The 27,174-nt window shown below is 48.5% G+C and overlaps 1 protein-coding gene across 2 annotated transcripts; it reads left to right on the top strand.

Moving 5' to 3' along the window:
- Positions 1 to 1,204: 1,204 nt before the first annotated feature.
- SLC22A17 (solute carrier family 22 member 17) lies at positions 1,205 to 23,871 on the top strand. Of its 2 annotated transcripts, none has more exons than XM_081167930.1 (10): positions 1,205 to 1,371; positions 3,060 to 3,399; positions 4,966 to 5,069; positions 9,561 to 9,715; positions 11,977 to 12,142; positions 13,139 to 13,272; positions 14,612 to 14,717; positions 17,325 to 17,548; positions 19,929 to 20,040; positions 21,927 to 23,871. In XM_081167930.1, exons 2-10 carry the CDS (start codon positions 3,070 to 3,072, stop codon positions 22,240 to 22,242), a joined length of 1,647 nt encoding a protein of 548 aa, XP_081024056.1. In that variant the 5' UTR covers positions 1,205 to 1,371; positions 3,060 to 3,069; the 3' UTR covers positions 22,243 to 23,871. The 2 variants fall into 2 exon arrangements, with proteins under 2 accessions (XP_081024056.1, XP_081024057.1); XM_081167931.1 differs by lacking the exon at positions 1,205 to 1,371 and adding an exon at positions 2,123 to 2,447.
- Positions 23,872 to 27,174: the final 3,303 nt, after the last annotated feature.

Genomic DNA, 27,174 nt, shown 5'->3' with positions numbered 1-27,174 from the left:
CACTGCAAAATTAAGCAAGAGAATCTCTCCGCCCTTTCAATGGAGTCTTGAATTCACGTGCTTTTCAATGTGGTGTTGCATTTATTTTTCACCAAATACATTTCAATTAGTAATTTCATTTCTGTCCCTTTCTCGGAGGAACTTGGAGCAGTGCCCATGCCACAACAGTCTTGCGAAGTAGATTAGGCTAAGAAAAGGGCTCAGTGGTTGAGCATCTGCTTCACCTGCCTTGGGTTCAATCCCCGGTGTGTCCAGTTAGGTTTGAGATGATGATGATGATGATGATAATAATAATAATAATAATAATAATAATAATAATAACAACAATAACAATAATAATTATTTATTATTTATACTCTGCCCATCTGGCTGGGCTTCCCCAGCCACTCTGGGTGGCTTCGAACAGAATATTAAAATATTAAACATGAAAAGCTTCCCTAAACAGGGCTGCCTTCAGATGTCTTCTAAAAGTCTGGTGGTAGTTGTTGCTCTCTTTGACATCTGGTGGGAGGGCGTTCCACAGGGCAGGTGCCACCACCAAGAAGGGCCTCTGCCTGGTTCCCTGTAAGTTGGCTTCTCGCAATGAGGGAACCGCCAGAAGGCCCTCGGCACTGGACCTCAGCGTCCGGGCAGAACGATGGTGGTGGAGACGCTCCTTCAGATATACTGGACCGAGGTTGTTTAGGGCTTTAAAGGTCAGCACCAACACTTTGAATTGTGCTCAGAAACATACTGGGATCCACCGCCAGCCAGTGTGGACAATTCTGAGTTAGACAGACCTGCAGTGAACCTTCCTGAGAGGTCGCCCTGGGAGCCTTAGTGGCCAAAAAGCCATTTGAACCCAGATTTAGCCCAGGACTCTAACCACTGCGCAACACTGCCTTGGCAAGGCCAAACATTTCCAGGAGATCCCTTTGACCCAACCACCTGCGCCGGGTTGGCCAGCGAAACCTGAGCTGAGCTAGACCCCAAAAAGAGATTCTGGAGCAGACGGGTTGCGAATAATCCGGATTCGCTGATGCGCCAAGAGGCGCGTGACGCACCGGCTGAGCGCATTTGGAGAGGGAGAGGAGCGCCGGTGGCGGCGGCGCCGCGGAACGCGCTGTCGCCCTTGGCCGGTCTCCCTGCCCGGCTGGAGGTTGCGGGGCGGAGCAGGCTGTGCCGGGGGACGCGGCCGTGTGGGGCGGAGGCAGCCTCGCTCCGCCCCGGCCTGCGTCGCCCCCTTGCGCGATCCCAGCCTCCGGAGGCGCACGGAGCCCGATCTTGGGGCGCAGCGTCCCCCCGGCCGCCTCCGCCACCGCTCCAGCCCCCTTCTTCGCCCATGGGGACCCTCCCGGAGCGCGGCCACCCGCCCTCGCCCCGCACCTGGTGGTGAGTCTGGGCACCCGGGGCGCCCGTCCTTTGTCTCCCTTTCTCTCCTTCCATCTCTCCCTCTTTGCGCGCCCCCCTCTCCATCCCTCCCCCGGCCTCATCCATCCATCCATCCGCCCTTCTCTCTTTTCTCCCCCAAGACTTATGCTCCCCCCCATGTCCCGCCTCCTTCTCCCTCTCCCTATTCCTATTTTTTCTTTCTCTCCGCCTCCCTGGGACCCGGAATGCGGAAACAGGAGGCCTGCCTCGGCTCCCCACGCCATGGGACCCCCCCTCTCTCTCCGGGCTCCCTCCATCGCCCACACCCCCTTCTCCCCATTTGAACCCTCCCCACCCTTCAAACACACGCAGTTATTATGAGTTTCCCTCCCTGCAGCGAAAACGGCCCCACCCACCCGATTTTTTGCTTACCTCCACCTCTGCCCCCTGTATTTACATTTCTATCCCCACCTTTTTCTCAAGGGGGTGGGCTTTATGGTGCTCCCCACGCCACCCCACTCCTTTAAAGTAGGTTTGGCTAAGAGGCGGGTGACTGGGCTCAAGGTCACGCCTTCGTGGCCAGGTGGGGATTCGAACCCAGGTCTCTCACCTGGGTCATAGTCCGAGGACACTCTAACCACTACGCAAGACCACAGTGCCCGCCCCCTTCCCCCTTCATTCAACCTAGTTCACCCTAGACATCCCAGGGATTGAATTGGGGGCGTTCTGCATTCAAGGCAGATGCTTTACCCCTGAGCAAGATAAGTGTGGACCCCTTCTTCTCCTCTGCCCCACAGTCCAGCCCCCTTTTGTATCCTTTCCAGGCCCTCCCTATTCCTGCCACCGGCCCTCCTCCCTCCCTCCCTTCCATTCCTTCTGTTCCCCCTAATTAATTCATCCCACCTTTTACGCTTCTTTTCATTTGGGGAATTGCGGGATGAAACCCGAGCGGCCGACTGCTTTATTGTTGACCTCGATGGCGTAGTACTGTATTTAGTTAATTATTACATTTAAGGGTCTGGGGGACACTTCAAGGCGGTCAGAGCTACGTGCACAGTTCATTCCTCTCTCTTCCGTTCTCTCAACAACCCTGAGAGGTAGGCTGGGCAGAGAGCATGAGACTTGCCCACGTTCACTCAGGGAACTTCATGCCTGATTCGAACCCAGGTCTTCCTGGCCATAGTCTGACAACTGGGGTCGAAGTTTGGGGACCCCTGTTCTCGACTGAAGGCTACTTGGTGTAGAGAGATGTTGCCGAGCGTCAACAATTTTTTCATGGTAGCGGGTAAGGCTAGATTACCCCTGAGGGTCCCTTAAAGGTAAAGGGACCCCTGACCATTCTGTCCAGTCGTGACCGACTCTGGGGTTGCGGCGCTCATCTCGCTTTATCGGCCGAGGGAGCCGGCGTATAGCTTCCGGGTCATGTGACTAAGCCACTTCTGGCGAACCAGAGCAGCGCACGGAAACGCCGTTTACCTTCCCACCGGAGCGGTACCTATTTATCTACTTGCACTTTTATGTGCTTTCAAACTGCTAGGTTGGCAGGAGCAGGGACTGAGCAACGGGAGCTCACCCATGGTGGGGATTCGAACCGCCGACCTTCTGATCAGCAAGTCCTGCGCTGTGTGGTTTAACCCACAGCGCCACCTGCATCCCTTGGGTCCCTTACAACTGCACAATTCTATGATCTGCTCTTTCTCTCACTGCAGACGCTGCTCCATGGATACCAGCCCCCCGACTCCGGACCCCGGGGGCCCGCGGAGGGACTTTGCGGCTTCTGACCAAGGACCCCCGTCTTTTGAGGGGCTTCTGGGGCGGCTGGGGGCTGGGGGGCGAAGGCAGCGCCTCCTCCTGGCCCTGACCTGCCTGCCATGCCTCCTCCTGGGGCTCGGAGCCGGCTCGGACGCCCTCTTCACTCTGACGCCTCCACGCCACTGCCGGGACCCCAACAGCACCCGGTTCCCGGACAACGCAACCTGCTGGGACCCCCACTGCCAGAGCTGGGAATACGGGCGTCTCCCAGCTCTCACCAACAATCCGGTGACCGAGGTGAGAGCCCCAAATCCCCTCTTGACGTTGCCACCCAGGTCCACTTCCTGGCCCCCCCACCCTCGCCGTACCCGGGAGAGGCAGAAGGGTGCAGTGGTTCTCGTGCTAGACCAAGGAGACCCGAGTTCGAATCCCCAGGAAGTTAACTGAGTGTGCTCTTGGGCCGGGCTGCATTACATGGTGGTTGTGTCTATAAAATGGACGGAGTGGGAATAACCAGTTATGCCTGTTCTGAGCTCTTTAAAGGAGGCAGACACAAACACACACACACACACACACACACACACACACACACACACACATATATAGTGCCAGAAACTTTCTTACAGAACATGTTCCTTCACTCCTACACAAAGCAGTTAATTGGAGCCAGTCCACAAACTGGCTTTCAGTGCTGGGCTCAACCCTGAATCACATGATATAATAATAATAATAATAATAATAATAATAATAATAATAATAATAATGATGATGATGATGATGATGATGATGATGAGATTGCATCTGAGCTGTGGTGACAGGAGTGCTCCTGAGCATGTATGGGGTATTATTCTCCCTGTTCCCGTCCCACTGGCAGATCCTGAAACCAGGATCGGGGAACATGCGGGTCACACTTGCCCCATCCTCCCTTCCAGCTCTTTGACGTCTGCTGCCGCAATAATTCATCCATTCAGGGCTAATTTGATCCCGGACTTCTGGGATCTCAAATTTAGATCCTTGTTCATTTGGGGGTTATTGGTAATTTTTCGCAACCTGTTTTTACATGCGAGCGAAAATGCGTTGCAACTCTCTCAACTCAGAGCTGCAAATTTAAGCAAATAAGAGAAGCATTTGGTAAAAATCTATATGGCTGATAAAGATTTTGGCATATTAAATACAGTGGTGCCTCGCAAGACGAAATTAATTCGTTCTGCAAGTTTTTTCGTCTTGCGAATTTTTTGTTTTGCGAAGCACGGTCAAGTCGCAACTGCACCTCTTCAAGCAATGCACCCTGGGTATTAACGGTTTTAAGAAAAAGGAAACAAACTTGCAAGACGTTTTCGTCTTGCAAAGCAAGCCCATAGGGAAATTCGTCTTGCGAAGCAACTCAAAAAACAAAAAACTCTTTCGTCTTGCGAGGTACCACTGTACTGAGAAATGTGCATATAAATGTTAATAAATATATTGGTTCTGATGGCACAAGATTAGACCTTTCCCATAAGCTGATTATAGAAACAAACCACTCACTCTTTGGGACAGGGGAAAGCTGAATTTGTTTTTTGTGTGTGGTCATGAAATCGTAGAGTTAGAGGGGACCCTGAGGGCAATCTAGTCCAACCCCCTTCAATGGAGGAATCTAACGTGGGGCTCAAACCCACAACCCTAAGATTAAGAGTCTCTTGCTCTACTGGCTGCTGGTCCTTTTCATTTTTATTTTAGTTACAGTTATGGGCCTCAAAAGCTTTAAGTGACCCGAGCCTCTCTGGACCTCTGAGAGGGGCTGCATCCACCCACCCATATTCCTGCCCTCCTATAAACGTCATGTTCTCCATTGTTCCGCTGCTTTTAACCTCTCTTTCTCCTCAGTGGTCCCTGGACTGTTTCCGAGGATGGATAGTTCCCTTGGAGCAGCTCTGCTTCCTCCTGGGTTTTGCCGCAGGCGCACTGCTGCTGGGACACCTGGCAGACAGGTAAGCCAGAGGGTGAGGCAGCGGGCCTGTCAATGGGGCAGTTGGCAGGGGAAGCCATTTGTCATGAAGACATTCGCTCCCACGAGATCCATAAGGAAAGCCTGCCAGATCGGGCCAGTTGAGCACATCCATTCCAGCTTCTATCCTACATGACCGGTGCCGGATTTACGTACAGTGGTACCTCAGGTTAAGTACTTAATTCGTTCCGGAGGTCCGTTCTTAACCTGAAACTGTTCTTAACCTGAAGCACCACTTTAGCTAATGGGGCCTCCTGCTGCTGCCGCGCCGCCAGAGCATGATTTCTGTTCTCATCCTGAAGCAAAGTTCTTAACCTGAAGCACTGTTTCTGGGTTAGCGGAGTCTGTAACCTGTAGCATATGTAACCTGAAGCGTATGTAACCTGAGGTAGCACTGTATAAGCTAAACAAGCTATAGCTTAGGGCCCCACTCTCTTGGGGGCCCAAAAAAAATTGAAGAGAGAAGAAACTGGATCTACATTTCCAAAATATAAGATAAAAAACAAATAAAACAAAACCGACATACAGCAACAGTGTTTTGTGTTGTGTAGGCTCCTATGATGTAAGTCATGGGCCTAGCCTGCTCCCTAAAATATTACTGGTTTGTGTTGCATTCCGATGCCAAAGGAAGGATTGGACCCTGGTTAATAAAATACACACAAGGCTTGGCCAGCAAGACTCTGGGAGGAAGTGCGAATAATAATCCTGCCACACCCCGGCCCAGGTCCGTTTTATTAACAAAAGAACTCTTAACACAGCGTTTGTAAGAACCAATCAGATTTCCTCTGAGCATTTCGAAAAATCCCCCACGTGGGACAAAGTCAGATCAGAGAAATCCTTTTAACTACAAAGAAACTATTTCCTACTTGAGCATGCATACATGGTTAAGCTAAATAAACAGGAACCAAGGACGAATGCATTTAGTACCCCCGAAGGTCATAAACCCGTAGGAAAGAAAGACACATTTACCATCTCCATGTAAACTCTGTTCCTGGCCCTTAAGAGCTATCTAAAGATTAACTAACAAACTAACAAAAGCTACATCAAAGCTACCTTCCATCTTTATGGCCTGGTGAAGCAACTGGTCTGTGTTTCAGAATGCTTATACGTGCCTGTCAGGTGTAGAGAAAGAAAATGGCAGAGGTGCAAAGGCTTGTGGGATTTGATCAGAAATCATGTCAAGTGGCGCAAGCCCAGTCAAAGCAATGCTTTTGTCGCTGGCACAATGGCATTCTGTATTTTTCATAATTCCTCATAGCAATCCCACCTGACCACCACATCTTTGCTCCTTTCTATATATAGGGTGCCTACATTCTGCATGGACTGGTTGCATGGCAACATGGGCAAATGGCTTGAGATACCTATGAGGTCCATAAATTACCATATAGCATATATTCAACACAAAAAACAGCGACAATTTGTTGCTGACAAAGGACAACTGGACATATAAAGGGCCCCATTACCTTCAGTAGCTGAGGGCCTCATTTGACCTAAATCCGGCCCTGTACATGACCATGTACAGCGTTCTTTGAAAGCCGTTCCAGTTGGTGACGTCACTGCCTCTTGTGGGAGTGAGTTCCACAGTTTAACCCGGCCCTGTGAGAAGCAGCACGCGCTTTTTTTGCCTCCTGAATCTCCCAGCATTCCTCTCATGGCCACCAGCTGGGGTGGCTTCAAAAGAGGATCTGACAGGTGAATGGAGGCTATAGGGCTATTGTCGGTTACTAGCGACGATAGTTATGTTCCATCTCCCTTGTTGGAGGTCGTCTGGCTCTGAGTGCCAGTTTTTTGGGGGCACAAATGCGGAGAGAGGGCTGCTATACTCAAGTCCTGCTTTGGGAATGGGGAAAAAAAAGATAGGATACCCTTCAGTGCTGGTGGTGCTGTGGGTTAAACCACAGAGGCTAGGAGTTGCTGATCAGAAGGTCGGTGGTTTGAATCCCTGTGACGGGGTGAGCTCCCATTGCTCTGTCCCAGCTCCTGCCAACCTAGCAGTTTGAAAGCATGCCAGTGCAAGTAGATAAATAGGTACCACTTTGGCGGGAAGGTAAACGGCGTTTCCATGTGCTGCTCTGGTTCCCCAGAAGCGACTTAGTCATGCTAGCCACATGACCCGGAAGCTGTACGCCGGCTCCCTCGGCCAATAAAGCGAGATGAGCGCCGCAACCCCAGAGTCGACCACGGCTGGACCTAATGGTCAGGGGTCCCTTTACCTTTACCTTTACCCTTCAGTCAATGGACTGACGATAGGACATCACTGGTAATTTATGAACGCAGCCGCAGACTCCGTATGGATGAATACAATAACATCTGGAATGAGTTTATGCAAAATGTGGTAGGCTATTCACATTTACATAAGCACTAGGACAATAACACTATACCAATTTATACAAGAATGTCTGGGAATATTGTACATTGATTATACAATATATTATATATATTGATTATATTTTATATATAGATATATAAAAAATTAATTTTTCTGTTTTGCATTTTAGAATACTCATTTAAACATCCTTAAAATATCAATTACTCCCCTTCTCCTCTTTCCATGGTTCATTTTGCAAATCTTAAACCCCTGCGTATTTAACATAAACTAAACCATTCGGTATACCATTATTACATCCATCAAAACTTACTTACACAGTTGAATTTATCTTAATGCTGCCAACGTTTTCAAGTGTACACAATTTGCCCCCATATATTCAAAAAACATTTTCCAATCTCCTCTAAACGTATGTTCTTCTTGTTTTCTTATTCTGTATGTTAAGTCCGCAAGCTGCGCATATTCTGTCAGCTTAAGTTGCCGCTCTTCTTTAGTTGGGACCTCCCTCGTTTTCCATTTGAGGGCTAACAAAACACAGTCCGCAGTAGTGGCATACATAAATAACCTTTTCTCATTTATTTATTGCATATTTTCTCTTTTATGTGTATCTTTGTGGTTGTTGTTTTACACCCTCTCACTTTTCCTCCCCCCCCCCCCGTATCTCTTTATTTCTTTTAACTGAAATCACCTTAATAAATTATAAATATTTTTAAAAATCTGCTTTGGGGCTTCATCTTGGGACGTCTGGTGAGAACAGGATGGTGGGCTAGAGATGGAAACCCCCTTTGGCCTGTGATCCAGCAGCCAGCCTCTTCTTAATGGTTGCTGCTGGCATCCTTCTGTCTCAGTGGAGTGCGCCTCCGGGGGTGAAGCCAGACTGCTGCTGTAGAAGCCCCTAAGTGACCTCCGCAGGGCCCAAGCCTAAGCGGTGGAAGTCCTGCGCTCCCCAGACGATAAGACGCCCATCGCTTTCTTGCTGGTGTGGCGCAAGGAAAAGCAGAGCGAGACTTTCGACGCCATCTTGGCTGCAAGAGTTGCCGGAAAGAGGCGTACCAGGCACCATGCAACCCCCTTAGGGACTCTGCTCAGGATTTCATTTCCCCCCCATTTCATTTCACTTTTAATTTGTGCCCCGCATTTCTGTATTACTCTGCACAAGGTGGTTTGCGAGCCGAAGAAACAACAAAACAAGACAGCTAAAAATCACACCCGAAACAACAATCTGATCCGGTTCAAAAAAAGCCGTAATCAAAACATAACTTTAAAATGAATCCAGTAGTAGATAGGTAGCCGTGTTGGTCTGCCATAGTCAAAATAAAAAAAATTCCTTCCAGTAGCACCTTAAAGACCAACTAAGTTAGTTCTTGGTATGAGCTTTCGTGTGAATGCACACGAAAGCTCATACCAAGAACTAACTTAGTTGGTCTTTAAGGTGCTACTGGAAGGAATTTTTTTTATTTTAAAATGAATGACTTAAACCAAACAAAGCAATATTCAATAATCCATTCAGGTATAGGAAAAAGTAAAATTAAATATCAGCAAGTAATAATTGAACGGTTTACAATAAAGACCCAGAATACAAAAATTACTAAACTACGATCAATAAAAATAACGGCAAGTCACAGTGCATGAAATACAGTCGTGCCTTGGATCCTGAATGCCTCGTGAGTCGAACGTTTTGGCTCCCAAATGCTGCAAACTGTTCCAGTTTGCGAACGTTCTTTGGAACCTGATTGTCTGACGGGGCTTCTGCGGCTTCCGATTGGCTGCAGGAGCTTCTTACAGCCAATCGGAAGCCGCGCTTTGGTTTCCAAACATTTTGGTAGTCAAACGGACTTCTGGAACGGCTTCCGAGGTACGACTGTACCGCAAAACATACAAAACCATTTCAAAGGGTCAAACTGAGAAACGAGGACACGCAACTTACAATTAAAAAATAAATAAATCCCCGAACCTTGATGAAAATAATAAAAATCCCTGAGCCTAGATTTGCATAGGGTTTACTGCTTAGCTGCTTCCTCAAGAAAGTCACAAAGCTGACCTTTTTATCCAGACCTTTGTGGAAGACTCGGAGGAGCTTGGGCCAGGAAGGAGGGAGAGGAGAATCGGCAGAGCACCCTCTCACCCTCTTTGTCTTTTCATCCGCAGCGTGGGGCGGCGTGGGACCCTCCTCCTGGCCCTGGCCCTGGGTTGCCCCGCGGGCATCTTGGCTGCCTTTGCCGCCTCGCCCTCCGTCTTCATGTTGGGCCGTTGCCTCTGGGGGGCGATGCTGGGGGGCATACAGCTCTCCCTCTACCTTAGCCGTGAGTATCCGCTCCTACGTTGCGCAAGCGAATCCATCGGTTGGGAGGGTTCCTCCACTGAAGGCCGCAGCGTAGGAAACACAAGACGCTGCCTTGTGCTGAATCAAGTCATTGGTGCACCCAGCTCAGTGGTTCTCTAAATGGGTGCTGTGGCCCCGTGGGGGACGGTGGGTTTCACTAGGGGGGTGGCGAAGAGGAAAGGGGCAGCAGGTGTAAATGACCATCCGACTTGACAGCCTGCCGGCGCTGAATCCAGCTTTGTTTAGTTGCGTTAATTAAAAGGAATCATTTTTGTTGCATTCATTCAATAGTTTTAATTGGGGTTTGAATGAAGGTGGAATGGATTGTTGGGACGCGGGTGGCGCTGTGGTCTAACCACTGAAGAAGAGTTTGGATTTGATATCCCGCTTTATCACTACCCGAAGGAGTCTCAAAGCGGCTAATATTCTCCTTTCCCTTCCTCCCCCACAACAAACACTCTGTGAGGTGAGTGGGGCTGAGAGACTTCAAAGAAGTGTAACTAGTCCAAGGTCACCCAGCAGCTGCATGTGGAGGAGCGGAGACGCGAACCCGGTTCCCCAGATTACGAATCTACCACTCTTAACCACCACACCTCACTGAGCCTCTCGGGCTTACCGATCGGAAGGTCGGCAGTTCGAATCCCCGCGACGGAGACTCCCGTTGCTCTGCCCCAGCTCCTGCCAACCTAGCAGTTCGAAAGCACACCAGTGCAAGTAGATAAATAGGTAAATAGGTACCACTGCGGCGGGAAGGTAAATGGCATTTCCATGCGCTCTGGTTTTCATCACGGTCCTCCATGTGCCAGTAGCAGTTTAGTCCTGCTGGTCACATGACCTGGAAAGCTGCCAGTAGCAGATTAGTCCTGCTGGTCACATGACCTGGAAAGCTGTCTGTGGATAAACACCGGCTTCCTCAGCCTGAAAGCGAGATGAGCGCCACAACCCCATAGTCGCCTTTGGCTGGACTTAACCGTCCAGGGGTCCTTTACCTTTTTTTTAACCTAAAGGTGCAATGGATTGTTGCTGTTTTGCGGTATTATATTCCTTAGTGGATTGTGCAAACCACGGTTTATCGTGCATTTTTACAGAGTAGGCACATGAGATGAGTTGCTGGAACCAAGGGGGCAGTGGCGAGAAAATGACCTTATCTAGCAGACTGGTAAATGCTCTCCTGAATTTCAGGCATTTCATAGTCCTACCCAGAGATGCCTGCAGGGATTTGAATCTGGGGTCATCTGCGTCCAAAGCAGACACTTTAACCCTGAGCTACGGCCTTTCAGGAGTTTGACTCTGAAATATTAACTCTGTGAGATACAGTTGTACCTTGGAAGTCGAATGGAATCCATTCCGGAAGCTCCTGCAGCCAATCGGAAGCCCCATCGGACGTTCGGGTTCCGAAAACCATTCGAAAACTGGAACACTCACTTCCAGGTTTCGATCATTCGGGAGCCAAGGTGTTCAAGATCCAAGACTGTACTTAGTTTTGCTCTTTTACTTAGCTTTAGGGCTGTGGTTCCCAACAATTTGATTTTTAAGGAGGGAAATTCGAGAAGGAGTTATTAACAGTTGATGGCCTTTTAGGCTTCCTCCACGTGAATAGGAGTTCACTTTTTGAATAATAAGAATTTTATGTCATGGGGGGGGGCGCATCAGGATTTTAGAGATACTTAGGTGGTGCAGACTAGGGACGTGGGTGGCGCTGTGGTCCAAACCACAGAGCCTAGGGCTTGCCGATCAGAAGGTTGGCGGTTGAAATCCCCGCGACGGGGTGAGCTCCCGTTGCTCAGTCCCTACTCCTGCCAACCTAGCAGTTCGAAAGCACGTCAAAGTGCAAGTAGATAAATAGGTACCACTCCGGCGGGAAGGTAAACGGCGTTTCCGTGCGCTGCTCTGGTTCGCCAGAAGCGGCTTAGTCCTGCTGGCCACATGACCCGGAAGCTGGACGCTGGCTCCCTCGGCCAATAAAGCGAGATGAGCACCGCAACCCCAGAGTCGTCCGCGACTGGACCTAATGGTCAGGGGTCCCTTTACCTTTACCTAGGTGGGGCATGGCCAAAAAACAATTGGGCATCCCTGGTTTAGGGAGTCTCGTTGATGTTTTCATCTGGCGTTCTCATTGTTTTCCATGTCAACCGCCACTCTGTTACCCCTGGAAAATATTTAATTGCGGCTTAGAAATTTGCCCCCGTCCTTTTTGCCTGGCCATGCCTTGACTCGCCCACTGCCTCTCTTCCTTTCCAGGCTTGGAGCTGTGCTGCCCCTCCCAGCGGCTGCCCGTGACCATGGCGGCAGACCTCCTCATGGTCGGGGGGCACTTCCTTCTTCTAGGGCTGGCATTGGCGTGTGGCGGTTGGAGGGTCTTGCAGGGCGTCATGGCGGCTGGGCTGGGCCTCTGCCTCCTCTATGGGTAAGTTGTGGCCACGTCACTGAAACCTCTCCCCAAAACCAGGCAGAAGGCCCTTGGGGGGGGGATAATATTTTTATTAGTTTTCAATTACAATAATGCAATAATAGCCTCGTTATAAGAATGGGATATTAGCTCCGCCCAAGGCATGAAGGAGAACAGCAACAACCGGGAAAAGGTAAACATAATATTTTACAAGGACAAAAAAGAAACATCACAGACAGGCTGTAGTTTGAACTCTTCACCTGTAGATTTATAAATCATTTAATGTGTCAATACAAATGGAAGTCGTTAATATTGCGGTTGTTGTATAAGGGATTTCTATTTTGCCTGGAGCCGTCAGATGTCAAGGAAATAAACAACTATCTGACTTTTAGAAGGCATCTGAAGGCAGCTCTGTTTAGGGAAGTTTTTAATGTTTGATATTTTATCGTGTTTTTAATATTCTGTTGGGAGCCGCCCAGAGTGGCTGGGAAGGCCTGGCCAGATGCGTGGGGTATAAATAATAAGTTGTTGTTGTTGTTTTCTGCAGTCTTCAGATGAGGATTAGACTATGCAAAAAATGAATACAGTCATACCTCAGGTTAAATATGCTTCAGGTTGAGCGTTTTCAGGTTATACTCCGCGGCGATCCGGAAGTAACGGAACGCGTTACTTCCGGGTTTTGCTGCATGCCCAGACGCTCAAAATGACGTCACACGCATGCGTGGAAGCAGTGAATCGTGCCACACGCAGACGCAAGTTGCATTCGCTTTAGGATGGGAACAGGGCTCCAGAACGGATCCCGTTCGCATCCAGAGGTACCACTGTATAAAATTTTAGCTGCAGTCCATTCATTTTCAGCTTTGTATTCTTGTTATTAAAAAAGTGTGCCTAGACATTCGGTTGTTGCGCCCATAACCTAGGTTTAAGGTGTCATTTAGGTCCTAGCTTTCATATCTCAGTTTCTAACATTGCCTGATACCCCTGATTCCCCCCCCCCGCCCTGATCCTGCTTAGGTGCCCTGGATTGTACCCAGACTCGCCCCGGTGGCTCTTGGCCACTCGACGGACAGCCCAAGCCAAGGAGATCCTGATAGCCCTGGCTCAGGGCAGCGGCAGCCAGGAGTCGGAGGCTCAGGAGGCCTTGGAAGGTGAGTCTCAAGAAGAGCATGCCGAGAGGGCTTTGATCATGTAAAGTATTGCACTTGGGCAAAAAAAATGAGAGGCACAAATACAAGATGTGTGACACCTGGCTTGAGAGCAGCACATGTGAAAAGGATCTAGGAGTCTTGGTTGACCACAAACTTGACATGAGCCAACAGTGTGACGCGGCAGCTAAAAAAGCCAATGCAATTCTGGGCTGCATCAATAGGAGTATAGCATCTAGATCAAGGGAAGTAATAGTGCCACTGTATTCTGCTCTGGTCAGACCACACCTGGAGTACTGTGTCCAGTTCTGGGCACCACAATTCAAGAAGGACACTGACCAACTGGAACGTGTCCAGAGGAGGGCAACCAAAATGGTCCAAGGCCTGGAAACGATGCCTTATGAGGAACGGCTAAGGGAGCTGGGCATGTTTAGCCTGGAGAAGAGGAGGTTAAGGGGTGATATGATAGCCATGTTCAAATATATAAAAGGATGTCACATAGAGGAGGGAGAAAGGTTGTTTTCTGCTGCTCCAGAGAAGCGGACACGGAGCAATGGATCCAAACTACAAGAAAGAAGATTCCACCTAAACATTAGGAAGAACTTCCTGACAGTAAGAGCTGTTTGACAGTGGAATTTGCTGCCAAGGAGTGTGGTGGAGTCTCCTACTTTGGAGGTCTTTAAGCAGAGGCTTGACAACCATATGTCAGGAGTGCTCTGATGGTGTTTCCTGCTTGGCAGGGGGTTGGACTCGATGGCCCTTGTGGTCTCTTCCAACTCTAGGATTCTATGATTCTATGATCCAAAGATTTTACAGAGGGCATGCCAATTTCTGCTTGAAGAACTGGCCTCTAGGTGAAGTGGGAAGCCCCTGCCCTCCTTTCCACCTGCCCCTTTAAAATATTTATAGAAATATATATATCTCCCTCAAACCTTTATTGAGGCGGACAATAACCAGCATTAAGAAAGCAAAGGGATTTTATTTTATTTTTAAAGCACATTTATTCAGATACATATTATAGGGCAGAACAACATAAATGATAGTCGCAAGAGATTATATAGGCAGCAAGAAAATTAGAATTCATAGGCCTGTCACGAACTCCAAAGAGGGAGGCTGCAAAATGTCCGGGGTCAATTCCCGGTGAGTTTTGAAAGCGAGAGATGCCTTTTGATTGTCCTGGCAGATTTAATAAATGGGGCTCAATGAAGACTTTGCATAGATTTTAGTAAAAGGAGCAATACAGGAGGAGAGCCATTTGGCTGTAGCTTCTCCTCATGGGTGGAATGCCCTTCTTTTCAACTCCTTTATTTTGTGTGGTTTTTCCCCAAATCTGCTTCTGAAGAACTTGATAATGCCTGCCACCTCCCCGCTGCAGCCCAGATTTCTTTCCGGGCCGTTCTGTCCTGCAGAAACATCTGGAAGAATGTTCTCATCCTCGGTTTCACTACGTAAGTCCACCTTTCTTTGTCCTGAACCAGAAAGCCTTGGCATTGGTGGGGGTTGGGGAGGGGAGCAAGATCACAGACCACCAGGTGACTTTTAACTTTTAATCCGCCATCACACCATGCAAGGATCTAGAATGCATATAACCATTCCAGTGGTCCTAATTCCTTTCCTTTTTATAACATACAATTTCATCTCAACTTCCCTTGAGAGAAACTATGAGATTTACGTACTACCACTTACAACTTTATCAAAGCTGAGTGGGTCACTGTTTGGTTGCTCTTTTTAAAATATTTTAAAAGATATTCGTCAGTTTTCCCTGTTATTTTCTCCCAACTCTATGTTTCCATGATTTTTATATTTAAAAAACTCCTGCTGCTTTAATTTTTTTCCTTCTGTTTTCTTTTTGTTTTTCATTGCGGTGCTTTTGGTTTGGATGCATTTTCTTCCCGCAAGCTGTTTCAATATTATTAATATTAATATTATTTATTATTTATATCCTGTCCATCTGGCTGGGTTTCCCCAGCCACTCTGGGCGGCTACCAACAGAATATTAAAAACACAGTAAGACATCAAACATTAAAAACGTCCCTAAACAGGGCTGCCTTCAGATGTCTTCTAAAAGTCAGATAGTTGTTTATTTCCTTGACATCTGGTGGGAGGGCGTTCCACAGGGCAGGCGCCACCATTGAGAAGACCCTCTGCCTGGTTCCCTGTAACCTCACTTCTCACAGTGAAGGAACCGCCAGAAGGCCCTCAGAGCTGGACCTCAGTGTCTGGGCAGAATGATAGGGGTTGAGACGCTCCTTCAGGTATACTGGGCCGAGGCTGTTTAGGGCTTTAAAGGTCAGCACCAACACCTTGAATTGTGCTCGGAAACGTACTGGGAGCCAATGTAGGTCTTTCAGGACTGGTGGTTATATGGTCTCGGTGGCCACTCCCAGTCACCAGTCTGGCTGCCGCATTCTGGATTAGTTTTAGTTTCTGGGACACCTTTCATTCCCTCCAATCCCCCCAAAATTGGATATACAGTGGTACCCCGCAAGACGAACGCCTCGCAAGACGGAAAACCCGCTAGACGAAAGGGTTTTCCGTTTTGGAGGCGCTTCGCAAAACGAATTTCCCTATGGGCTTGCTTCGCAAGACGAAAGCCCATAGGGAAATCTCCGGGGACCTCTTTTAAATGCTAGCGGTGGGGAGCAAAGCCTTCCCCCCCCTCCGGCCTTCAGAAGAGGTCCAGGAAGGCTGGCGGGGGCCGAAAGGCTTTGCTCCCCAGCGCCAGCATTTTAAAAGCAGTCCGGGATAGCAGGGAAGCGCTTCCCGCTATCCCGGACGGCTTTTGAAGGCAGGAGAGATCCGCGAAGCCTGGGCGTGCTGATGTCAGCGCGCGCAGGCTTCGGCATGCCGGCAACTCTCCGCCAGCAGCGGCAGCGCTGCCGCTGCTGGCGGAGAGGTCCGCGAAGCCTTGGCCGGACAGCTTTTGAAGGCAGGCGGGGGGGAGCAAAGACTTTCGCCCCCGCCAGCCTTCAGAAGAGGTCCAGGACCTCTTCTGAAGGCTGGCGGGGGGCAAAAGTCTTTGTCCCCCCTGCCTGCCTACCCAGGGGCTTTTAAATCGCCCCGGACAGCGGAGAAGTCCTCCGCTGTCCCGGGGCGATTTTAAAATGCCGCCCGCCAGCATTTTAAGATCGCCCCGGACAGCGGAGAAGCCCTCCGCTGTCCCGGGGTTTTTTAAAATGCTGGGGGTGGGAAGAAAAGCCCTTGTCCCCCCCCCCAGCCTTCAGAAGAGGTCGGGGGACAGACTGTCCCCAGACCTGGTCTGAAGTTGGTTTCCCTAGGAACGCATTAATTGATTTTCAATGCATTCCTATGGGAAACCGTGCATCGCAAGACGAAAAACTCGCAAGAAGAAAAAACTTGCGGAACGAATTAATTTCGTCTTGCGAGGCACCACTGTACAGTGGTACCTCGGGTTACATACAGTTCAGGTTACAGATTCCACTAACCCAGAAATATTACCGCAAGTTAAGAACTTTGCTTCAGGATGAGAACAGAAATCGTGCTCCAGCGGCGTGGCGACAGCAGGAGGCCCCATTAGCTAAAGTGGTGCTTCAGGTTAAGAACAGCTTCAGGTTAAGAACGGACCTCTGGAATGAATTAAGTACTTAACCCAAGGTACCACTGTAAAAAGGGACACGGGTGGCACTGTGGGTTAAACCATAGAGCCTAGGACTTGCCGATCTGAAGGTCGGCGGTTCGAATCCCCGTGATGCGGTGAGCTCCCCTTCCTCAGTCCCTGCTCCTGCCAACCTAGCAGTTCGAAAGCACGTCAAAGTGCAAGTAGATAAATAGGTACCGCTCCAGCAGGAAGGTAAACGGCGTTTCCGTGCGCTGCCCTGGTTCGCCAGAAGCGGCTTAGTCATGCTGGCCACATGACCCGGAAGTTGTACGCCGGCTCCCTCGGCCAATAAAGCGAGATGAGCGCCACAACCCCAGAGTCGGCCACGACTGGACCTAATGGTCGGGGGTCCCTTTACCTTTACCTTTTACCACTGTACTGTAAAAAACTAAACTGCATTGATGTTGTTGTTGTTTTCTGCATGGCACCTCTCCAGATTCATCGCCCACGCCATCTGCCACTGTTACCTGCTGGCCTGGGAATCCCTGGAGGATCCACGGGCCAACTTCTACCTCTCCTACCTGCTGTCATCCGGCAGTGCGGGCCTTGCCTGCCTCTTCCTGTGCCTGAGTGTGGACCGTTACGGACGCCGCGGGATTCTCCTCCTCACCACCACGCTGGCTGGCATCGCTTCCCTGATCCTGCTGGGTCTGGGAGAGTGTAAGTCGCTTCGAGTTCCTTTTCCAAAAAAAGCCGCTCAGGAGTTTCATTTGCAATCATGGTCACGCCCAAAATGAGGATGTGTGTTGCCGGGTTCCTCTGCCCTTCCAGAAAGATGCACTAGGCAGATTGCGGAGACATGACCGCAGATCGAGGACTCGGTAGGCTGATAACCAGTCCTGTTTATTCTCTTTCCCCCATCAAATGTAGATGGGATGCTGACCCAAAAGTCCAGGGGTAGCATTATTATCAATTTACGATGGGGTGGAAGGTTTGCAGGCTAAGAAGGACTTGCTCACAAATTTATTGACAGCTGCACGAGTTATTATAGCTAGGAAGGGGAAGGGGCAAGAAGAATATAAAATGGAAGAATGGTATAAAGAGGTTTGGGACATAGCTATGAATGATAAATTAACATGTGCCATTAAGGTAAGGCAGGAGATATATGCAGGAGAAATTCTGAGGAGATATGGAGGGTGCCTGTAGAATAAAACGGAAAGGGGTTGAAATTTTGGAAGGCTGGATAGTTGGAATGGTCTTAGTGGTGGGGTGCACATTTTTGTTCTTACTTATTCATGATTATTACTTTGTCAAAATAAAATAAAGTATCTTTTTTAAAAAATGTTGATGGAGAAGTTGTTGCTGGGCAGAAACAGCCCCTCAAATTAGTAAAATGTAATCCAGCATAGTGAAGCTCAATCCATAGAAGTCAGAGGTACAGTCAGTATGCAATTCTGTAATTAGAGAGGCAGTGTTCAGTCTGTTGCAATCTAGAATGGGTCGCACCCCTTTGAAATATCACAGTTCCAGGTGAGGAGCTACTGCTTGATCTAGGCCTGACTCTCAGTGTCTTCTATGCATGTGATAATTTTTTAGCCTCTTGTGAATGAATTTAAATGTGCATTTCCTTTAGTGATGCTTTCTTTTGACATGTTTAAGATAATGATGCTGTTGTTGTTGTTTACTTAGCTGTGTTATATGTGCATTCTGTAGTTGACCTCGTTTGCAATGTTTCCTTTTGAAACCTTTTAAAGATATTATCTTCTCTTAGGTATGTTGTGGGAGGGACACAGGTGGCGCTGTGGGTTAAACCACAGAGCCTAGGACTTGCCGATCAGAAGGTCGGCGGTTCGAATCCCCGCCAAGGGGTGAGCTCCCGTTGCTCGCTCCCAGCTCCTGCCAACCTAGCAGTTCGAAAGCACATCAAAGGGCAAGTAGATAAATAGGTACCACTCTGGCAGGAAGGTAAACAGCATTTCCGTGCGCTGCTCTGGTTCACCAGAAGCGGCTTAGTCCTGCTGGCCACATGACCCGGAAGCTGTATGCCAGCTCCCTCGGCCAATAAAGCGAGATGAGCGCCGCAACCAGAGTTGGTCACGACTGGACCTAATGGTCAGGGGTCCCTTTACCTTTAAGTATGTTGCTTTGAATGTATACCTGACTTTCTTCAGTCGTGTTTTATTCTGGATTGTTTTGTTTGATGTTTTAATGTAGGTTGTAAACCGCTTCAAGGTTTTTTTCCTTAAAAATATAACGTAGTTTAGAAATGAAATTAAGAAGAAGAAGAACGTATAAAGCCCTGTTGAGTCACACCTGTGCAGGGCTAATTAGTGTCATGTCTTTGCATGTAATTTCTGTATTTCAAAGGATACATTTTTCTTGTTTTGATTTGCATATTATTATTATTCATTATTGTTATTGTTTGTTGGTAGGTTATGTATTTTTGTGTTTTCACATTTTGAACCACCATAAGAATAATGATCATACAGTAATTGGTTAGTTGCTTTATCTTGCCCAGGGCGAAAAACAACTTACAAATAGATAGACAGACAGACAGAAGACCCCCACATAGATATATTAAAACGAAGAGGATAAAGAAATACATTAAGAAACACCCCACCCACTTCGAAAAGACCACAGATAGTTAAAGGCCAAAAGTATTATTATATACTTTTGATATACAGATTTTCCCCCCAAAATCTAGGTGCGTCCTATGGGGCGAAAAATACGGTAATTCGTTCCGGAGGTCTGTACTTAACCTGAAACTGTTCTTAACCTGAAGCACCACTTTAGCTAATGGGGCCTCCTGCTGCCGCTGCGCCGCCGGAGCCCGATATCTGTTCTTATCCTGAAGCAAAGTTCTTAACCTGAAGCACTATTTCTGGGTTAGCGGAGTGTGTAACCTGAAGCGTATGTAACCCAAAGCGTATGTAACCCAAGGTACCACTGTATTATATAGAGGTATAAGTGAACAGATAAGCTTCTTCTGCTTTGAGTGGAAAAATATTAGGAGCCACTTCTGTTGGTGGAGACCTCTCTTAGGGACCGGTTGGTGTCTCCTTTTCACCGTTTCTGCCCTTTCCCTCCCTCCGCGTTGCAGATCTCAACGATGCTGCGCGGAGAACTTTCTCCATCCTTGGCCTCTTCTCCTCCCACGCAGCTGGATCCCTCAGCATCTTCTTCGCCTCCGAGGTCATCCCCACCGTGATCAGGTGAGGTGGAGAGAGCGAGAGGCCTCTCTCAGGCCCTTAACAAACTACAGCTCCCAGGATCCTTTGGGGGAAAGAAGCTGTACCATCATGTAAGGTAGTGGACGGGGAGTTGGGAAACTGCGAGAAGGTGGCCCTATTTTAAAACTCCACCCTGGCTATATCTCCTTTGGTAGTACAGTCCACCCTTCTTTCGCCAACTGCTTGGGAAGAACAGCCGCCCTGGCCCCCATTTTTCTCTTTCATGTTTCTAGCCCTCGTATTGTGGCCATTTTGTTGCTTTCCTTATTTCGCTTCCCCAGCAGCTGCAGGTGAGGAAGTGCCGTAGCTCAGTAGGGTCTAATGCAGGCGTGGCCAAACTTGGCCCTCCAGCTGTTTTGGGACTACAACTCCCATCATCCTAGTGGTCAGGGATGATGGGAATTGTAGTCCCAAAACAGCTGGAGGGCCAAGTTTGGCCATGCCTGGTCTAATGCCTGCTTTGAAAGGTTCCAGGTTCAGGCTCCTCACATCTGAAGGTAGGGCTGGGAATCCTAGATGGACCAGCAGTATATTCCTGTGACTCTATAAATTCGTATGGCATTGCCACACATGCACAGAATTTGGTACTCAATCAATCAAATCTTTATTACGGTCATAGACCAGCATAAGTAGGGTGGAGCGCAATCATTTAGAATCTATAAAACATTTTGGAAAGTTAAACAGTATTAAAACAGAAGGTATATCTAAAGAACTATAAAAATCGAAAAGAAACTAAAAGAATTTGGTACTGGTATCAGGACAGAGTTCTGCTTCATGAAAACCATGCTGTCCTTTTAAATAAAAAGTTTCTAGTCCCTGGAAAATGAGCGCGGTACCAACTAAAAAAGAATGGCAACTTTAGCTGGCAGAATATGCGCAGCTTGCAGGCTTAACATACAGAATAAGAGAACAAGAAGAACATACGTTTAGAGAAGATTGGAAAATGTTTATTGAATATATGGGGGCAAATTGTACAATTGAAAACTTTGGCAGCATTAAGATAAATTCAACTGTGTAAGTTTTGACGGATGTAATAATGGAATACTGAATGGTATAGTTTTTGTAAAATAGGCAGTGATTTATGATACGCAAAATGAAGCATGGAAAGAGAAGAAGGGAAGTTCGCTGATATTTTAAGGATGTTTACATGAGTATTCTAAATTGTAAAACAGAAAATGTAATAAAAATTATGTATATATAAAATAAAGTAAGTTTCTAGTCCTTAAGACTGGGAACATTGGCACATGGGCACAGCTTGCTGAACTCTCTAAAATGCTGAGAGCGAGGAAAGCAGGCGAATGGCAGGAGCTGAGGTGTATTTAGCAGTCGGGATTCATCTTTCAGTGCCCTGCGTAACGTTTTGCGACTAACCCAAGTAAAATGTCATGCAGAGCCCTTTGAAACTCCATAAGCCACCAAGCACTTTAGGAGTGCAAGAATTTCCATTTCCCCCTCATGCTTGTTTACTCCCCTTCCTCTGGAGGTTTTTAAGCAGAGGTTGGACGGCCGTCTGGCATGGCGGCTTTAGTTGAGATTCCTGCATTTCAGGGGGTTGGTCTGGATGACCCTGAGGACCCATTCCAAGTCGACAATTCTATATTCTCTTTCGTTCCAATTACGGCAGCCTTGGGAAAAGGACCCCCCTTCTGCTCACAGCTCTTTCTCTAGCCTTCGCCGTCCACCTGTTTTGGAGAACTTTGTTAGATAACGCAGGAGCAAGGATTAACAACATCCGCCGAGCCCTTCCTGCCGCTGGTTCAGCCTTGTCCTTGAGGCACGGGGAGCTCCGCGACCTTGGCGATAACGTCCCTATGGCAACTGGTTTCAGGTTCACGTCACCAAGGCCCTCTCTCTTTCTCCCTCCACAGGGGCAAGGGCCTGGGCCTGATCCTGGCCGTGGCGTCCCTGGGCGGCCTGAGCGCCCCTCTGCTGCGGCTGCGAGAACAACACGGCTCCTTCCTTGAGCACATCGTCCTGGCCTCCCTCAACATCCTGGCTCTCCTCTGCCTGATGCTGCTGCCCGAGAGCAAGCGGAAGGGGCTGCCCGAGGGCCTGCGCGACGGGGAACTCTACCGGAGGCCTTCGCTGCTACGCCGGGCCGGAGGAGGAGAGAGCCGGGACTCGGAAGGAGCCACCCGGCGGGACGACGTGCCTCTGCTGTCCACGCCGAACCCGGCCAGCTGATGCGCCCTCTGCCGCCGCCGTACACACGCCCTGGCTGGATCTGGACCTCCTTTGCCCGCTGCCTGGTTTGGGACTTCACTGAGGCCTCGCAAGGGCAGAAGAAGACATTGCCAAGCGACCTCCACTTTTCTCCGTTTCCTTCTGCCGGAGAGCTGCCCTTTCCTCCGTTTCGCAGGCTGGGTGGGGGTAAACCATCCGCAACGCTGATCGTTTATCTTTTTTCCTTTCTATTTTTTTATAAGCCTACAAACTGGCTCGCCCCCGCTCCTCGCACACACGCAGTTCAGTTGGCGATTCGGTGTGGCTCACCAGACCAGGCCCGGCCCAAGACCACACACACACCCTGACCGTGCAGGCTTTCGTGGTTGGGATGGCGAACCCTCACAAAACTAGTCCGCTCTGTGTGCAATAATAATAATAAGCTCCTAGGTACAGTATTTCCAGAAAGCCAGGTCCTTTCTCAGAGTTCCCTGCCCCGAAAAAGCAGCTATCTGCCTTGCTCCCTCGTCTTGACCACCTCTTCAAGTGGAAATTGACAGGTGAAGCTCTGTCCAAATTGGAGAATGGGGGACTAGGGAAAGCTACCCGGCCAGATGGGCAGGGTACAAATAATAAATTATTATTATTATTTCCCTGCCAGATTTCTGGCAGTCAGGTGTTAAAAGGCCCAGGAGCCCTGGCAGAAATAGGGTGCCAGATTTAGAGAGGTGTTTCCTCACCTCCCATCTGTTTTGGTAGTTTTTTCCTTAAAATGCTTGGCTGCTTTCCAGTCTGGAAAAAACATCCGTACAGTATTGGATATTTAACCATCTTGGGGGTATAACTTGCCCCAAGATACTGAACCGTAGAGGATTCATTCGGATCAGATTGTTTCTGTTCCCATTTCACAGTTTTAGGAAACTGAGGCCAAGATGGAACGTTTACGGGCCAGTTTCAAGGTAAGGGTCAGAGCTTTCAACCTATGCACTACATTCAGTCATCGTTTTGATAGCACGTCTCCGTGTACAAAGGGCTTTGAATGTCACTCTTGCCAGAGTTGACTTAACCCCAAAATGGAAGCAAGAGCCTTTTAAAAGTGGGCTGTTCTATATTCTTCTCCATGATCTTGCGAAAGATGGCTGCTCACTCAATCCCTATCCCACAATCCCCTGCTGCACTCCATGGCCATTACTCAATACTTGGGGGTCAGGATTGCCTCTTATAAACTGGGCGGCATTTCCCCGTTTTACCATCCTGGAGGGAGCAAAACCCTGTTGGATTTCTGCTTCCTTACTGCCAAAAGGAAGCAGCGAGCTGGAAACTTAATTCCTTCTCTTCCCTCCTCCCTGCCTATTTGTATACTTTATAAAGCATTGACATGCGCACCACATCAGGTACAATTGGTTGTTCCACCCCTCTGGGCCCAAGGAAAATGCTAATTTTTATCACCAAGGAGGAAGGGGGCTGGGGAGAGATGCCTGAATGTGGGAAGTAACAGACTGGGCCACACCACCTGCTCTTTTGGCAACTCAAAACACAACCCACACAGGAGACTCCGGGAAGACGGTTGGCTGCTTTCTACGGGAAACAAACTACTGACTGTTAATAAGCTAAATACAAATTAAAGTGGGGGGGGGCACTTCTTGAGAATCATTTGCTTCGCCCCATTTATTTTGGCGGTGCTAGAAACGTTTGTCCGGGTTCCTCATGGAGTTTGGGTGCAACTGCAACTGATGTCTTTCCTCAACATGGAACAGCAACTGTGCCAGGACACCCCCCTAAAGCATCCTCTCCTAACCTGGGGCTGATGGGAGTTGTAGTTCGGAGCATCTGGAGAAAAGGCTGCCCTGAGAGGTCCTTGCATGGAAAAGCCTACTGGGTCTCTTTTGATGCAGAGTTGCATGGCATGGCCAGTAAGTTTGCTGCTCCAATGCTGGGAAAGGGGCAGGTGCAAAGTTGCTGCAGAAACACATTTCCCTGTTCGATGTGCAAATGAGAGAAATCTCCAAACTCTGCAGTAAATGGGAGCTGCTCATCTCTCAACTCGCCATGTAAAAATTCTTTAAACACACCCAAGCATCTCTAGGGACACGGGTGGCGCTGTGGGTTAAGCCACAGAGCCTAGGACTTTCCGATCAGGTCGGCGGTTCAAATCCCCGCCACGGGGTGAGCTCCCGTTGCTCGATCCCTGCTCCTGACAACCTAGCAGTTCGAAAGCACGTCAAAGTGCAAGTAGATAAATAGGTACCTCTCCGGCTGGAAGGTAAACAGCGCTTCTGTGCGCTGCTCTGGTTCGCCAGAAGCGGCTTAGTGATGCTGGCCACATGACCCGGAAGCTGTACGCCAGCTCCCTCGGCCAATAAAGCGAGATGAGCGCTGCAACTCCTGAGTCATCCGTGACTGGACCTAATGGTCAGGGGTCCCTTTACCTTTACGCATCTCTACTTCAACCTCCCTGCTTTCTATTATGGTACCCGATTGTTCATTTTTTCAGTCTGCTGTAGCAGGGGACTTCTGGCACCTCTTCCATCATTCTTCTTGCTTTCCAGAGCATATTTTGTCCTTTCGACATGCAAAAAGACAGGGTTGCACTCTGACAAGACCCACATTTACAGCATCCCACAATACTCTTCCCTGCACACACCCCTTTATGGTAAAAAAATATTTGGGACACACATGCGTTTTTCTGCACCTGTTGGTCCAGGACTCCTGCTCCCATCAACTCCAAGCAGTGAGTTCAGGGAAGATGGGACGGATAATCCTGTACCCCCGCAATGGTCATTTGTGTGAAAAGCTCCTGCTCCAAATAGGGGAGTCCTGCTCAGCTCACTGGACAAGTTAACACACTGCCCCTCTCTTGCATCTCTGTTGTTGGGGCACCCAGCAATCCAGTTATGCAACATGCCGTTATGCTGAGAAATCTGTGCTGCACTGAAGTAGGGATTTTTTTAAAACGCAGGAAAATTCCTGCAGCAAGAAAGCATTGAGTAGGAGGTACGCAAAATCTGCAGCCTGCAAGCGGAGTATTTCTGGCAGTGATCCAGCCACTCTGAAGACAGAAGAGCCGTTTTAGAGAAGCATGTAGACCAATAAACCGGGAGGCAGAAAGGCAACAGGCACTAAGTTTGGGGCTTGCCTGTACAGTGGTACCTCGGGTTAAGTACTTAATTTGTTCTTAACCTGAAACTGTTCTTAACCTGAAGCACCACTTTAGCTAATGGAGCCTCCTGCTGCCGCTGCACGATTTCTGTTCTCATCCTGAAGCAAAGTTCTTAACCTGAGGTAATATTTCTGGGTTAGCGGAGTCTGTAACCTGAAGCGTATGTAACCCGAGGTACCACTGTATATTCTCTCTCACACACATGCACATACCAAAGATGGCCAGGATTTCCAGCAGAAGCTAATTCCATTTCACCAGACTTCTAAAGCCCACAATGGTAGCATTGCTCCCATGGGACTACATAATTACTATTATTATTTATTAAATTTGTATACTGCCCTTCACCTGAAGATCACAGGATAGTTCACAACATAAAAATACATGAGAACACAGAACGGGTAATAAAAACAAACCAGTAACACACACCCAACACATTTCCAAGGCCGTAGAATATTGATCATCCAAAGGCCTGGGAGAAGTATGTTTTCATCTGGGACCTAATGATATATAATGAAGGAGCAAGGTGAGCCTCTCTGGCACAAACAGCCACCACAGAAAAAAAGGCCCGTCCTAGTGTTGCTGCCCGACCAGACCTCTTGTGGAGGCAGACGAAAAAGGGCCTCAGGTGCTGATCGCAGGGTCAGTTCGCTTAAAACTTTATATGTCAAACACCGGCACTTTGAATTGGGCCCAGAAGCTAATTGGCAGCCAGTGCGATTGAGCCAGGATTGGTGCAATAGGCTCAAAATGGCCTCCTAATTCGGCACAAGCTGAAGTTTCCAAACTTGGTTATGAGAGCAGAGACAACAGGTTAGGTTATCCCTGCCCAGATGGGGCATAGCTGGGCTTCAGTCTTAATCTGGATTGAGCTTCAGTTTGTTGGCTCTCATCCAGTCCATTACCAAGGCAGATGTAAAGTGGAGCTGGGTGTCATCAGCATACAGTGATACTTCAGGTTACATATACTTCAGGTTACAGACTCTGCTAACCCGGAAATAGTGCTTCAGGTTAAGAACTTTGCTTCAGGATGAGAATAGAAATCGTGCTCCTGCGGCGCGACAACAGCAGGAGCCCCCATTAGCTAAAGTGGTGCTTCAGGTTAAGAACAGTTTCAGGTTAAGTACAGACCTCCGGAACGAATTACAGTGGTGCCCCGCAAGACGAAATTAATTCGTTCCGCAAGTTTTGTCGTCTAGCGAATTTTTCGTCTTGCGAATCACGAAATCCCATAGGAATGCATTGAAAATCAATTAATGCGTTCCTATGGTCAAAAAAAGTCCAAACAAAGCCAAATTTGGTACAACAACAGTTTATTAACTGCTTTTTAAAGTCACACATACTGTAAAGAGCAGTTCAAAAATTGAAGGGAAAATAAATTAACTTTATAAACAAAACATGTCTTTGTTTTTAGACAAAGAAAACAAAGTCGCGAGACGTTTTCGTCTTGCGAAACAAGCCCATAGGGAAATTCGTCTTGCGAGGCAAATCGAAAACGGAAAAACCTTTCATCTAGCGAGTTTTTTGTCTTGCGAGGCATTCGTCTTGCGAGGTACCACTGTAAGTACTTAACCTGAGGTAACACTGTATTGTTGACAATGAAATTCCAAACCTCTAGATAACTCCACTCTGTGCTCCACAATGTGAGGAATAAAACTGAACCCTGAGGAGCACCACACGCCAGGGGCCCTGGAGACCACTTCCCAAATGAGCATCCAAGTAGGACCAGAACGACCCCAAGCGGTGCCACCCACCCAAAACTTGGTATCGAAAGCCGCTGAGAGGTTGAGAATTAA

The sequence above is a fragment of the Podarcis bocagei genome (assembly GCF_964188305.1).
Source record: "Podarcis bocagei genome assembly, chromosome: 13".
NCBI classification, from domain to species: domain Eukaryota; kingdom Metazoa; phylum Chordata; class Lepidosauria; order Squamata; family Lacertidae; genus Podarcis; species Podarcis bocagei.
Note: the sequence above shows the minus strand (reverse complement) of the source record. Positions and strands in the feature narration are given on the sequence as shown.

Bases quoted from the DNA above. Each gene is read 5' to 3' on its own strand.
- SLC22A17 (XM_081167930.1), top strand. From the start codon at position 3,070: ATGGATACCAGCCCCCCGACTCCGGACCCCGGGGGCCCGCGGAGGGAC. The intron at 3,400-4,965 runs GTGAGAGCCCCA...CTTTCTCCTCAG, and splicing joins CCAACAATCCGGTGACCGAG to TGGTCCCTGGACTGTTTCCG. The intron at 13,273-14,611 runs GTGAGTCTCAAG...CTGCTTCTGAAG, and splicing joins GGCTCAGGAGGCCTTGGAAG to AACTTGATAATGCCTGCCAC.